This window comes from Molothrus ater, chromosome 5 (assembly GCF_012460135.2).
Source record: "Molothrus ater isolate BHLD 08-10-18 breed brown headed cowbird chromosome 5, BPBGC_Mater_1.1, whole genome shotgun sequence".
Lineage (NCBI taxonomy): Eukaryota > Metazoa > Chordata > Aves > Passeriformes > Icteridae > Molothrus > Molothrus ater.
The window spans coordinates 34,934,696-34,949,437 of NC_050482.2; the positions used below are offsets into that span (position 1 = coordinate 34,934,696).

The following is a 14,742-nucleotide window of genomic DNA, read 5'->3' on the forward strand; positions in this document are numbered from 1 at the left end:
AAACCCCCTGCCATGGGCGGGGACACTTTCCCCTCGGCCAGGATGCTCAGGGTCCCATCCAGCCTGGCCCTGGGCACTGCCAGGGATGGGGCACGCACGCTTTCTGCGGGCAGCCTGTTCCAGCGTAAGGAATTTCCTTCCCGCAGGGCTCCAAGGCACACAGCCCGGCCCGAGGGGCGGTGGCGCAGCCGCTGAGGGCGGCGGGCGCGGGGCCGGACTGCGGCTCCCAGCAGGCCGCGCGCGGCGGAAGCGGCGGCCGCAGTGACGCCATTCCGGGGGAGCTCGTGGGGCTGCGGCGCGGCGCGGCGCGCGTTCTGTGCTGAAGGAGGGCGGGCGGGCGGCGGCTCCCGGCGGCACCGGCACCATGGTGAGCGGCAGCGGCCAGGCCAGGCCGGGCCGGGGTGCGGCGGGGCCGGCGGGGCTGCGCTCCACGCGGGCGGGCGGGCGGGATGGATGGATGGCGAGGCCTGGAGGCCGCGCCCTGCGTTTCCCCGCGCTGTGCTGGGGGCTGAGGCGGCGGGGCGGCTCCGAAGGTTCTGGAGCCGGGGCGGGGCGACTCTGAGAGCTGTGGTACCTGTGTGCGGGTATTTGATCCTTCTTTATTTAAGGCCTTGGGTGCTCTGCAAATGTTGGTCCTTAAAGGCGTGTATTGGTTACCGATATGATTAATTTGCCTTGATATGAAAAAAAAAAAAAAAAAAGGGCGAGTCCGGCTCAGGTATCAAAACGCTAAAGGCATTGGGCAGTAAATAGAGTTGTTTTGGTTCTGCTGGTTGTGGCTGCCGTCGGGCTGTAGGCAAGGCCCGGCTGGTGGGCAGAGCAGCAGCGCTCGCACAGCCATGAAAGGATGGGCTGGTCGGGCCTGGTGTGCGCTGCAGTGTGCCAGCAGCTGCGCTCGGCCTTGGAATCCTTCACTGGGCTGTGAGATTGCAGGACAGATGGTTAAGAACCTTGGCTATTTCTTAAATATATCTGTTATCACAACAAAATGGGGTATGGAAGTAATTTTATTTAAAAAAACATTGTTTAAGCTGTTAGCGTTGGGGATTTGCTTTTAGAACACATAGTTTTATTGAAGCTAAAACAATATTCTTACATTAACTGTGTTTTAGGCATCCATTTCCCTTGCTCCTGTGAACATTTTCAAGGCAGGTGCAGATGAAGAGAAGGCAGAAACAGCTCGGTTGGTAAGTTTAATTCTCTAAGAAATGGGTAGTACTTGAGGTAATTAAACTTTGTCATTTCTATTACTAAAAATACTTTCACTATATCGTGATATGGAACTTCTGTCTCTAACTGACTGTTCTTGTTGCATGTCTGTGAACAGAAGGGAGTTTTGTTAATACTAAAAATTAGAGAAACTCTTCATTGTCAAAACCAAAGTACCTCTACTGGAGCTCAGAAGATTGGTGGCATTTCTTCTGGCTTTGAGACAGACTTATGGTTTCTGGGAGGTTTAGGTATATTTGATCTGGTTATCAAAATTTAGCAGTTAAGAAACTTGCCTTAAGTTCAGTTAAGCCTCCATGGAAGAGGTGGAAGGGTTGGTTAAAGTGTTGAAAGCTATGTGATAGTGTATAATTCTTGTACTAGAGTAGAAATAAATTGTTCCCTGAGGTATATTTATTTCCATTTCAGTCATCCTTTGTTGGTGCCATTGCCATTGGTGACCTAGTCAAGAGCACCCTGGGGCCTAAAGGCATGGTAAGACAGCTGCATGGGTAGTCATGCCCATTAATTTAGCTGTAATAGTCACAGTGCCTTTTCAAGCAGCATGCTAAATCTTACATCTTGTAGGACAAGATTCTTTTAAGTACCGGGAGAGACAGCTCTGTCACAGTTACCAATGATGGTGCAACCATCCTGAAAGCTATTGGAGTTGACAATCCAGCTGCCAAGGTCTTGGTTGGTGAGTTCTTAAAGGCTTGATATTTCTTAATTTGTAACTCTGTTGTGGTGTTTGTATTTGTTCTTAGAAAAGTGTTCTTGAAATACTGTAAAAAATTGAAGGGAAGGGGAGCAGAAATCCTTAAGTAAGAAGGGCAGGGTACTGCAAGAGTTGTGGCATTCTGCAAAAGTAAAATTGTGGTGTGTGCTGCTCTTCAAAACTGGTTTTTTATCTTCTTTTCCCTTAAGCCTGTTTCCCAGGAGTCAGAAGGGACAAAAGACAGCTGTATACCCCTCGTTTTGCAGTGGGAAAATTTGGAACTGAAATCTGTGCAGCAGCAGAGGTTTACTGTATTTCTCCCAGATTTAAATCTCTGGCACTCAGTGAGCTCTGTACTTCTGTACAGAGTTTACTGTTGTGAGTGACTGTTCTACTGTGCCACTGGTCCACTACTGGTGACAAGCAGGAGCCTGATCTATTGGGTGTCAGGTTTCCTAATGAATGATTTTGTGTTTGCTGTGTCCCAGTTTATCAGCAGTTCATGCAGCAGACGTGGTTATTATAGTCTCTGATCCTGCATCTGTACCTTAGAGCTTCTATCCAGCTGTCCTTTTGATAACCATTGTTAGGATGGGGAACACAGGGGAGCATCTTGACCATCACCAGGCTGAAACTGTTACAAATAAAGAGCAGGAGTTTGGAGGATGCCAAGTTTCGTTTGCATCTCTTGTTTTTCTGGGTTTTTTTTTCGAGTTCTCTCTTTACACAAAAAGTAAGATCTGATTTTTTGTCCAAATTAATGCATGAGAAAAATAGCATTAATAATGTCTTTTCCTTCTTCAGATATGTCAAAGGTTCAAGATGATGAAGTTGGCGATGGAACTACATCTGTCACAGTGTTGGCAGCTGAATTACTGAGGGTGATGTGTTCTGTTTTTTCAGATGTTTGTCAGTGTACTTCTGTGGTGCCTCCAGTAGGAGGTGTGTTATCCTGTCTTTGTAAAGGGCTCCCATAGCATAGCAAGGAGCAGCTTGCTCTGTTGCTGGTGAAATTGGTAGGGGGCAAAAATACCAGCCCTTAGGTATTGCATCATCATTTTTTTGTATCATTTTGGACTATTACTACTTATATTATTTTTTATAAACTCTCAAGTATTTTAAGTTGACTCTTACTGCTCACTTTCTGGCTATTGCACTGAGCAATGTGCAGCACTGCTTAGTTGTGAGTCTCAGTCCTCTGAAATCCATTTCCATAGGAAAAAAATCTTGCTAAATTCTGTTCTTTGCTCAAGGCCTGAATTCATACTGTTCATTTAAATTCTGTATGGATTTTATGCTTGTGGAAGAATTTACACTGCCAAATTCTAAACCTGAAATTACTATGAAAGAGATTTGAGAATGAATCATTCTTCCTTGCAGAGCTGTGTCAGAAAGTGATCATCTCAGGTCCAGTAACTGGGATCAAGAGCATCTTAAAGAATGATCTATCAGCTTGCCAAGTTCCACAGAAAAATAAAGATAGCTTTCTTCAATTACATTCTAAATTGCATCCATAAATGAACGTGTCTTTTCTAGCTAGTGTCACTATACTTTTTTTGGGGGGGGGAATAATTATTGATTTCATTTAAATAGGAGGCAGAATTACTGATTGCAAGGAAGATTCATCCTCAGACCATCATTGCAGGCTGGAGAGCAGCCACAAAGGCTTCAAGAGAGGCGCTTTTGAAAGCAGCTGTGGATCATGGGTTAGTAATGCCCGTTTGCTGTAACTTTATATAAAAAAATACTCAAGATCAAAACATCAATGCAAATTACAGTCCATTGGTAAATTCTTCACTCTTATTAAAGCAGTGTGAAGGCTGAGTTCCTGAATTTTAACAGTTGAGAAAAAAATACTGGGTATTTTTTCTAATGAGTTAAAGAAGCTTCACAATTACTTATGTGCAGAAATGAAATATAAGCTGTAATTTGCTCCCTGGAACAAAGATCTGAGCTGTTACTTCAGATTTTGTACTCACATTTTAAATATAACTATTTCCCATGCCCAGCACTTTGAGAGCACAAACTTTCTAAAGCTGAATGCAGAAATTCTCCTAACAAAACTTGTATTTCAAGTAGAAGGTTGTGTTCTGGGACAGTGGAGGGATTCTGTGCAGCATTCCTCAAAAGAAAATCTGGTACATATAGAGATACAGGCCTGAAGAAGTGGGCAAAGACTCATGGTGGGAGCTAGTGGTAGTTAAGGCTTTCAGACTTTCCACTTTAACTGAGCTGTCTTTATTTTAGCAATGATGAAGTGAAGTTCCGTGAAGACTTGATGAACATCGCAGGAACAACTCTTTCATCAAAATTACTTACTCACCACAAGGATCACTTTGTCAAGCTGGCTGTAGAAGCTGTTCTTAGGTTGAAAGGTTCTGGTAATTTGGAGGCTATCCATGTCATTAAGAAACTTGGTGGAAGTTTGGCTGATTCCTACTTAGATGAAGGTGAGTCTTTGAGTGTTGATTGTGTATGCACTTGAGAAACAAAGCTGCTAAAGGTTGCACATCTATGTAAATTATCTTATATGAAACATTGTTATTATTAAATTGAATACTAAAGATGGGGGATTTTGTAATAACTAGTAATTGCTCTCCTTTTTTAATTTGAAGTTTTACAAGTCCTTTCTGTTACTACAGGCTTTTTGCTTGACAAGAAGATTGGTGTAAATCAGCCAAAAAGAATTGAAAATGCAAAGATTCTTATTGCAAATACTGGTATGGATACAGACAAGATTAAGGTATGTGACAGAACTACTGTTGAGAAACTGTGTTTTTGTAAATGGAATTTTGAGACTGAGTTCTTTTCTCTTTGATTTAGATTTTTGGCTCTCGTGTTAGAGTGGACTCCACAGCAAAAGTGGCAGAAATAGAACAGGCAGAAAAAGAAAAGATGAAGGAGAAAGTGGATCGTATTCTTAAACACGGAATAAATTGCTTTATTAACAGGTATGTATTTCTTGGGAAAAAGGGAGAGTTACATTACTTTCCATGTTCTTCTAGTTCACTCTGCTAGAATAGGCAGTTAAGTGCCCAGCAGGCACTTAGGATCAAAGGACTAAGACCTTAAAGCATATGGCTGCCTGTGCTTAGTGTGGTAGTGTTTCTTCAGTGAAAGGATATTTCAAAAAACATAGTTTGATTTTTTTTTCCCTTAGCTTTGCATGTTTTCCTGTCACTATTTGCTTTTGTGTTGTGTAACATTCCATGTGCAGCAGATGCCTCATCCCTTGACTGCTTTGGTAGCTTTCAGAAATCTGTCCTGTGTCCATGCTACTGAGAAGCTGGTGTCTTTTGTTACTGTGTTATTTTCAAAGGTTTGTTCTGTGTGTGATGGTGAGATGTGTTGTAATTTTAGACAGCTGATCTACAACTACCCTGAACATCTCTTTGGAGCTGCTGGTGTCATGGCTATTGAACATGCAGACTTTGCAGGTGTAGAACGTCTGGCTCTTGTTACAGGTGTGTAGAGTATTTTGTTGTATGAAACTTGGAGGGGCACATTATTTGTCTGATCATTAGTAAACATTAAACTTACTTAAACATACTTCTTCAGCATCTGTGAATAAAGGATCCTAACACAAAACATGGGAAAGAATTTAGCAAGTTAGTGCCAGTTGGTAACCTTCTTTCATATTTTAAAAATATTTTCAGTTAAGTTCCTGCTTGATAAGATTTTGATGTTTGTTTTCTAAAGAAAAGATGAAACTTAGCAACAGAAAGAATAACTCCACAAGTTAATACTAACAGTACTTTATTCTTTGATAGCAATTGGTTTAAATGGCTGTTGTTTGACTGTAATGATAGAGAAGACTGAGTCATCCTTTGTTAAAAATGTGGGCCTGAGTTTTTGACTTGAGGAGGATCTTAAATAACCTGAACAACCTGGATATTTTGGGTAGTGGTCAGCATAAATGTGATTTTAGTAATTAATGAAAATGAGACCTCTGGAATGCTACAGATAATTCTCATTGCTGAAGTCATAGATAGTTAACTGGGACATCATAGTTGATTTTGAAAGTGATCAGGAGGATGAATTTGCTTTGCAGGAGAAAGGAAAAGACACTGACTTGCTTATCTTAGCAAAACTGAGGTAGCAACTGCATATAAGTGTCAGTAGGCACATTGACACTGGCAAATGTGTGATTGAGAAGAACACTGGTTACATTCTGGAAAAAATTGAAAGCAGACTTTCTATGCAGAGCAAAAGGGCCTTATCGGACCACACCGGCTTGAATAGTATAGCTGAAAAAAGGACAAGTTTTTAATATACACAAACTCTGCTCCAAGTCTTGGTTTTTCTTGTGGTGCTGCAATTACACAGTGCTGCAAACTACTGTGGGATTATTGAGCCCACATGGGGAATGCATACGTGTAAAGAGTTTTCTAATAGGAAGAGGAAAGAACTGGAACAAGAACTAGAACAATGTTGTGTTCAAAGCCATTTTGGTCGTTGTAGCGCTTGTTTTGTTTATGGTACAGCAGTTTACAGATCCTGCACAGTATTGCTGCTGCAGCATGGAATGAGACTTGCCATGCAGGAGAATGGTGGTTCTCAGCCATCATCAGGCAGGCAAAAGGAATACTGTCACAAGCTTAAATTTTAAAGCATAAGAGACTTCATTTAGTATTTTATAAATACTTAATCAGTCAATACTGTGAAAACTTGAAACATTCTGATATTTTAATGCTACAAAGATGAATGTTTATTCTGTTATCAGACACAACTCACAAGCATTTTAGTCCTTGTGATGTGAAACAAAACGAGTGTTTTAAGGATTTATCAGCATTGGTTGACGTTTTCTGGTACCACATGCTGACGTGAGACAGTCTTGGCTTATCAGTAATTTTAATTTAAATTTATTTGGGGGCAATTATGAAGACTCCTTTTTTTCCAACCCCCGCCTCCCCCCCCACCTTGGTTAGACCTTGCCTGAAAGGATGCTTTCATTGTGAGCTCTGATTTCTTTATGATCTTACACTTGCAGGTGGTGAAATTGCTTCGACCTTTGATCACCCTGAGCTAGTAAAACTAGGAAGCTGCAAGCTTATTGAAGAAGTCATGATTGGAGAAGATAAACTCATTCATTTCTCTGGAGTAGCAATGGGTAAGTGTTTTATCACTAACAGTGTATTGTAACATTTGTGTTAACCCTCTGCTAGTGCTGTTCAGTTTCCAGTAATGCATAGGAATTCTGTAATGATTTATGTAACTGTTTCTATTAAAGCCTTGCTTTTCAGTAAAAGTCCTGCACAGTTTCATGGTTGAAACTGTGGATGTTTCGTGTTACGTAAATGAACATATAATCATTTTTAAGGATGGGAACCAAGGTTTCTGCTTTTGGAAATGCAGTTGACAAGAAAAGTAGCAATGTGTCATACTTAAAGAGCTTGTTCTAATAAATGCCAATGCTCTAATTTTTAAGGAGTTTTGAGGCAATATTAATTTTCTGTTAAATTAAATATGGTGCTGTGGAACCAAAGCAATAGCACTGTGCACATAATTTCATTCTGTCTTTGAAATGTCATCATGTTTTCTTTTGTTCCCAAAATTAAGTAATACAGAACTTGACTCCAGTGATAGCAAAACCATGGTAAATGCTTTGTGATAGCCCATTTTTGTGTCCTGGTTTCTCTTTTTAATCCTTTTACATGTGTGCTTTCTAGGTGAAGCTTGCACCATAGTTTTGCGTGGAGCCACCCAGCAGATTCTGGATGAAGCAGAGAGGTCTCTGCATGATGCTCTCTGTGTCCTGGCCCAGACTGTGAAGGACACAAGAACTGTGTATGGTGGAGGTGAATATCAGATTCTTTGTACTTGTCGCACATTTGGTATTACTGAAGGTTGGATATGTAACATCTGTGTGTCTTCAATGAATAGGTTGTTCAGAGATGCTGATGGCTAACGCTGTTGCAGAACTTGCTGTCAGAACACCTGGCAAAGAGTCTGTTGCAATGGAGTCCTTTGCTAAAGCTTTACGAATGGTAGGTTTATTTAATCATATTGCTGGGCTAAGACACAAAGTTTCATGAAGTTTACTAACTTGTGACATCAGATATTTGCTTCACTTTAAAAATTTTGATTGTCCAAAGTAAAGAAGTGAAGTTCAGCAACACATCTTGGATAAACAAAGGGGGAAATTGGTTTTTTATCTTAGGAAAAAAGTACTGGTGTTTTAATAATTCTGCATGTTACAGGCTTGTAAATGTTCATATGCTAACCCTCCTCTAAATGGTTCTTGCTCACCTTACCTGCTGGTTAAAACTGCTGCAGAAATAGCACATAAAAATCTCATCTTAGATAGCTGAAAACTGATTTAGAAAAGAGCAACCCTTCTGTTCCATTGATGCTCTAGTGCTGTTTGAGTGTATTCATACTCCAGTACTAGCTACAAATTTCTGGTCTTGCATTGGAGATTGCATCTTAGTAGGAAATGAGTGTGTCACAAGAAACATTAATAGAATTGTGATTGTTTGAGGAAAAAATTTACTTTCTGCAATTTGAATTAGGGAAAACCTTTCTCCCAAGAAAATTGAATTCAAGAGCATAGTAACACTTGGCATTATCTCTTCAGTCAGCACATGCAAGTTTGCACTGCTGTCGTGGAAACAGTGAACAGAATGGTCAGGTAGTTAATGCTTACCAGCAGACTTGTGCTTTTTAAATGAAAACATTTCTCCAGTTGTAGTCTGAAATGATAAAATGACAAGATTCTTTTTTTACTTCTGTCCATGTAAAACGAGCATACAGATTGCTAACATGCTTCTGTCCTCATAGGTACTTTCTTACAACAGAGTCTTGAAATTCTTAGAAAGGTAGTTTGGGTCTTTACTTATCACAGTAAACAGATCATCTGGCATGTTTCTGAAGCATCTTCTTGAAATTCAGTTGTAAACTGATAACATCAAAGTATGTTTCATGTTTGCGAACAATCAATCCCTATGTTAATTAAAAACAACCTGTGTTTATCCCCTTAGATCCCAACAATAATAGCTGATAATGCTGGCTATGACAGTGCTGATTTGGTTGCTCAGCTCAGAGCTGCTCATAGTGAAGGGAAGACTACTTATGGACTGGGTAAGGGGATCAGTTTTACTTCTGTGTTTGAATTGCTGTTTGGCCAAGTCCTTTGGGCTCATTAAAGTGGTTCATGTATGTCTGTCATGTATATTCAGCAGGGAGAGCTGAGTATGTTGGTTTGTTTGCTTTGTGTAGAACTTTGTGTACAGCACTATATTCCTTTTGTTCTACCAGGCTTTTGACAGTAGAGTGAAAACCTTCGTGTCTTAAATGCATGGTTTTCACCTCTAAAAAACACTTCCCTTACACTGAGTCTAGTTATAGGAAACTTAAAAATAAAAACATTGTTTTAAAACCAGCAACCAGTTAAAAACCCAGAAGAACCAAACATCCTTCCTTTTGCCCCTTCCCCCACCCCCCAAAAAAACCCAAAAAACACAAATGAACAACAACCACAGAGTGGTGGTGAAGAACCCTGAAGTTAATGTATGTAAGGACATAGTGCTGAGAGTCCTGTTGGGATCTTGTCTCCTCATCACAGTGTATAAAGTTTTTATCATCAAGTGTTCATATGTAATTGCAACATTAGGCTTTAATCAGGACTCTTGAGGTAGAAGACTTTATTTAATACTTCCCTAACTATCAGTGTAGTTCATTTGAGCAGGTAAGTTACTGTGTTCTCAGCTTCTTGTAATTTCCTTAAAAAATGCCAAAAAAACACCTCTTAATGTATTTCTTAAAAATACATTTAAAAAAAACCAAAAAAACACCTCTTAATGTATTTCTTCTTCCAGATATGAAAGAGGGTGTCATTGGGGACATGTCTGTTTTGGGAGTAACAGAAAGTTTCCAGGTCAAGAGACAAGTGTTGCTGAGTGCAGCTGAAGCAGCAGAAATGATTCTTCGTGTAGATGACATCATTAAAGCAGCACCAAGGTATGATCAGAGTATCTGCATGGTCAGTCACAGTGGTGCAGAGTAAACCTTCTTCTGTGGAGGAGTAAGGGTGCAGAAAAGTCTTTGTCTAAAAATGCTTTACTTGAAAGGGAACCTGACATGTGACATGCTGATGTTCATATTAGATAATTTTACTGCATTAGCAGTGTCATCAGGCCTTTAGAGCCATCAGCAAACTTAAATTCCTGTGCCTGAGTAATGCCTAGTTAATCCTGGGTCACCACTAAACATCTGCACAAGTGGCTGACCAAAATGTAAGGGATCGTGCTTTCTTTCTTCTTTTGGCAAGAATTATAGTGAAATGTCCAGCTGCTTCTTAGGTAGAATCTGCAGCTAAAACAGAAACATGTTTCTTAAAAGGTTTGAGAAGAATTGCCACTCATAGGCAGGTTATCCTCTGTGGGCCTGCTACCAGGTAGTTTTTTTTTTTTTTTTTAGCATGGTCATGGGTGGTGTGTTAGCTTTGAGGTGGTACTGTTTTTTGTGCTGTGAGATAAAGCTGTCACTGAACATAAAACACTAACTAAAGATTAAAAATAAGGGTGCGTGAGGAGGGGCTGGTGGGCATGAGTGTGGTGGGAATTTTCTGATTTTTCTTTTTCTCCCCAGAAAACGTGTACCAGACCATCGCCCCTGTTAAATTTTCTTCAGTACCTGAGGATGTGTGGACCAGATCTCACCTAGTAATTTTTTTTAATGGTCTAGTTTTTGTGAGGTTATGGAACAGAAGCTTGAGACAAACAGATCTCCATCAATGGCACTGTCTTCAGTTGGTTTTTACTTACTGGAGCTTTTGTGTGTTGTGTGGAAGAATTCACTTTCAGGGGTGTATAAACCAGGGGTTTTATACAACCCTATTCATTCTGTTCCTTCCAGGTTCCACTTAAAATACACAGTAATAAAAAAAAAAAAATTCAGATTCCCAAAGTTGTATTTCTTTGTGTAGAACCAGGAAGGGCAGATCCATGAGGAGAGCTGTGGTGCACAGCCTCAGGCCTCAGCTGCTTCAGGGAGTGACTAAGCCCTTGTGGCTTGCTGGTTCGTGTTGACCTGCTGTGTAAGTGTGAAAGGTGTATTCCAGTCCTGGCTGCAGAGGTTTTGAGTTGGTCCTAGAAACAGGCTCTGAAGTTAGATGGTATCTTTTTCTAGTGATACGGAGTGTTACTCTTTTTTTTCATGATGGAAGAGAGTGAGTGGATGAGGAACCTCAGTCAATGCCCAGAACTACAACTAAGTGATCTTACAGCTTTTTACACCACAAATTTTACATTCTGCTCAGGGGAGTTGAGAGGTGCAATAACCCATGGTTCTCTGAGCTTTATATAAGTCCAACCTGGCTAGTTCAAACCCTTAGCCCACACGGACCTGCATGGACTGAAGATAAAAGACGAGGAGCGCTCTTCCACCACGTGGGGACGAGTATCCTGTTTATTGGCTTGGGATGGGACACTGCTGGCCACAGCGACCACCCCGGTGGCAAAACAGTCTGAACCTTTCCCTGCAGTGGGGCTTTATCCCCCAGGGGAAAGGGGGCGGGGAAAGAGGACCGTGGCCAATGGGATGCCATTGGGGAGGGGCGAGGGGAGGGGTATCCATGGGGCAGACCACCAGGGTGTAGAAAGGAGTGCATGGGGAGAAACCATGTGGTGAGGAAGAGGGAATAGTCTACATGATATACCACACTCAGTACAAAATTCCCATTACCCAGTGCAGAACAACTACTAAATAAACTATTTAGTGCAATACAACAGAGAGGAACATGCAGTTTGGGAGAGAGAGCAACATTCTGGACTAAACAGTCTGAGTGTTGAGCTATAAAGTATTGGGCTGACTTTACAAACACTTAAAATTGTGGACGCTTAGCAAAAAATAGGCCAGGCTCCATAACATTCACTTCCTGCCCTCTCTGCCCCATGCCTTTTATGTCTGTTGAATCCTGTCTTCATATTCACTTTCCTATTCTATTAGTTGCTGCAAAGGCCACATGTTTCTTGACTGGGCAGGTTTCTTTGTGCCTAGGTTGGAAGGAAGCCTGTGATGCCTGCAGCAGTCTGCATGCAGACCTGTGAGGACTGTGAGCACAGACAAGCAGGGGCCCTTGTCTGTGTGGGGGCCCAGAATGGTGCCCACAGGCCTTGTGACCTTCTGGCCCTTGCAAGTGTACAAACACCAGGGCAAGTCTGCCAAAGCAGAAAGATTAAGCTGAAGTAACCAAGTATGTGTGCAAAGGTTTTTCTCCCTTAGATTTCTTAAAATGAGATGCTTACAGAATCCTCCTGTTAACTCTTGACAGAGACTCTTCAGCTCTCCAGAAGTGATAGTGCTGTGTGGAGAGGGCTGAGTGAAACAGAGACCATTGATAAGCCAGTGAAAGCACACTCTTCCCCATCCCCTCAGATAAATACAGTACCACCTCAGTTCTGTGGGATATAAAATATTGACTTCACATATTAAAACAGCACCCCTAACTCATGTCCTGCTTTTGTTTTTGTAGGAAGAAATTGTTGGAACAAGACTAGATAAAGAATTTGCTGTTAATTCCAAAGAAGGACTTTTTAACTTGGCAAGCTGCTAGTATGCTTTTATTTAATTTCACTAGGAGTGCACTACATGGGTGCCAGCCAGATGCAAATTTGGACTTCATTTTACAAGACAACAAGTGCTAGCAGAGTCTATATATTTCCAGATAATTTTTCAAGCATGTAGATGACATTAAACAGTCACGAACTGGCATGGAATCAAACCTTTTCTGGGAAGTCAACTGCTGCTTCTGCAGGCTGTGCTGGTGAGACAGACTCAAAGAGTGTGCCACCAAGGGCTTTCCATCCTTGTTAGAAAACCTGTCACCTAATTCAACCATGCTTTGGAGTCTAAAGTTTGAAATGTCACTTTGAGCCAGATTTCTGTTACTCAATTAAAGCAAAGCTTAGGAAAAAAGTGCATTTTTAAGGATCTGAACTGCTCCAAGTTGCAAGCTTGAGAAATACCCAGCTGAAATCATCTGAGTAAAGTTTGTCTCATCAGATTATGTGCAAGCTTATAGTGACAGCTCACAGGCCTGGATTTTATTCATGCAAGTTTACCTTTGCAGCTCTTGTGGCTTTTCCTTTTTAGTCAGACTTTGATTTTCTTCTTTGCTCCTGCATGAAAACTTGTCCTGTACAGCTGCCCTTAGAGGCAGTGTTGTCAGTAACAAAACCCAGCACCAAAGCCTACAGCTTTCCTCACCATCATTGGATGCTACTCAGCAGTATGAATTTTGCAGAAAGAAAGAGGAGAGCCCCCTGTACATATGTGCTGTTTCCTTGATCGTGCAGCCAGGACTCTGCTACCACTTCCCACTCAGCAGACAGGGAAAGGTACTGCTATGTTTCAGATAAAGTAATTTGAGACCAATGCTGCTTTAGAGCTGTGGGGATCACATTGAGCAGTGGCTTTCAGCTGAGCTGGGACACCTCAACAAGGTAGAAGGGAGAAGAGTGAGCCCATGGGTGAGGAGCAGCAAGTCCATATGTGCTCCATGCAATCCACCCATGGCAAACATCTAAACTGAATCTTATCTCTATTGTGAACTCCATGTGGTCCCAGCATGGGAGAGGGAAGAAGTCTGTTCTAGGGAGAGTGCTGGGTGCTGCAAAAAGACAGACAGGTCTCTGTACAAGAGTTTTGCTGTCACATTATCTCCAAGCTTGTGAATGTACTCCTAAGATTGCCATGCGGTGTGGTGCTCCCTGGACACCAGCAAGCAAGGGAGAGGTAGAGGTTGGGCAGCGGTGGGAGTGCGCTGCCACCTTGGCCAGAAGGGGCAGCTGAGCGTCAGCAGGGCTCGGCGTCTGGCTCGGCCTTGGCGGCAGGAGGTAGCAATGGCTTCTCGTCCAGCGTGATATCTATCACCGCCCCCGATCGCTTGCGGGGCTCGGGGGTCTCCTCTGACCATCTGCCCACCCTGCGCACACCTTTGGCCACTTTGGGCGCATTCCTGCAGGGGTTGTGATCGTAGATCACCAGCTTCAGGCCAGGCAGGTGAGCAAGGCTGGGGAAGAAGCGGATGGAGTTGCGATCCACGTCGATCACCTCGAGGAAGGGCATGTCCAGGAGCACGGGCGGGAACTCGGAGAGCAGGTTCCCGGAGAGCCAGATGGTGCGCAGCTCCTGCAGGCCCTGCAGCTGCCGAGGGAGGCCGCGCAGGGCGTTGGAGCCTGCGTGCAGCGTCTTGAGCAGGCTGAGCTCGCACACCACCTCAGGCAGGTACTGCAGGCAGTTGGACTCGATCCACAGCGTCTTCAGGTTCTGCAGGAGTCGGAGCTCCAGGGGCAGGCTGCAGAGCTTGTTGTTGCCCAGGTAGAGGATGCACAGCTGTGTCAGTGTGCACACAACTAGAGGCAGCGCTTTGAAGTTGTTGAAGTCCAGTGCCAAGATCTGCAGGTTTTGCAGCTGCTCCAGCTCGGGAGGTAGATGGTTCAGGTTGTTGTCACTCAGGTACAGCTTAACCAATTCCCTAAAAGAGCAGATGTGCACAGGCAGCCGCCTCATCTGCCTGCCACTCAGATCGACCATTTTATCCACTGGCATCTCTTCTAGGTCTTCTAGGAGGTACTTCTGGCACTTGTTAGAGGGCACAAAAGCAAGTATGGCTTTCAAACTGTTGCCCATCTCGGGATGGCTGGGACTGTGAGGGACAGGAGGCTGCCTTGGTCTCCTGGTGCACACTGGCTTGTTGGTAACTCGTTCTTCCCAATATAAGGCTCTGTTTACATGGCACCAGCCATTAATCTCAAGGGCTCTGAAATGCTTCTGATAACTGACTGAGTGTTTGGTGACGGGGATTATAGACA

The 14,742-nt window shown here is 42.8% G+C and overlaps 2 protein-coding genes across 2 annotated transcripts; one reads left to right on the forward strand and one right to left on the reverse strand.

Annotated features, from left to right (window-relative positions):
• Window positions 1-268: 268 nt before the first annotated feature.
• Window positions 269-10,834, forward strand: CCT2 (chaperonin containing TCP1 subunit 2). The gene is made up of 16 exons (XM_036400752.1): window positions 269-367; window positions 1,113-1,187; window positions 1,639-1,704; window positions 1,798-1,909; window positions 2,732-2,808; window positions 3,521-3,633; window positions 4,175-4,377; window positions 4,570-4,670; window positions 4,751-4,878; window positions 5,288-5,391; window positions 6,918-7,037; window positions 7,597-7,725; window positions 7,811-7,914; window positions 8,908-9,007; window positions 9,745-9,886; window positions 10,517-10,834. The coding sequence occupies exons 1-16, from the start codon at window positions 365-367 to the stop codon at window positions 10,545-10,547; spliced, it is 1,608 nt and encodes a 535-aa protein (XP_036256645.1). The 5' UTR covers window positions 269-364; the 3' UTR covers window positions 10,548-10,834.
• A 2,889-nt stretch (window positions 10,835-13,723) lies between these two features.
• LRRC10 (leucine rich repeat containing 10) lies at window positions 13,724-14,560 on the reverse strand. Its single transcript, XM_036401543.1, has one exon. The coding sequence runs from the start codon at window positions 14,558-14,560 to the stop codon at window positions 13,724-13,726; it is 837 nt and encodes a 278-aa protein (XP_036257436.1).
• Between the last annotated feature and the right edge of the window lie 182 nt (window positions 14,561-14,742).

What these genes read in the sequence shown, in the direction of transcription:
- CCT2 (XM_036400752.1), top strand. An exon ending in AGGCAGAAACAGCTCGGTTG is followed by an intron (nt 1,188 to 1,638) that starts GTAAGTTTAATT and finishes TTTCCATTTCAG; the next exon opens with TCATCCTTTGTTGGTGCCAT. An exon ending in ACGTCTGGCTCTTGTTACAG is followed by an intron (nt 5,392 to 6,917) that starts GTGTGTAGAGTA and finishes TTACACTTGCAG; the next exon opens with GTGGTGAAATTGCTTCGACC.
- LRRC10 (XM_036401543.1), bottom strand. Translation starts at nt 14,560, where the DNA reads ATGGGCAACAGTTTGAAAGCCATACTTGCTTTTGTGCCCTCTAACAAG.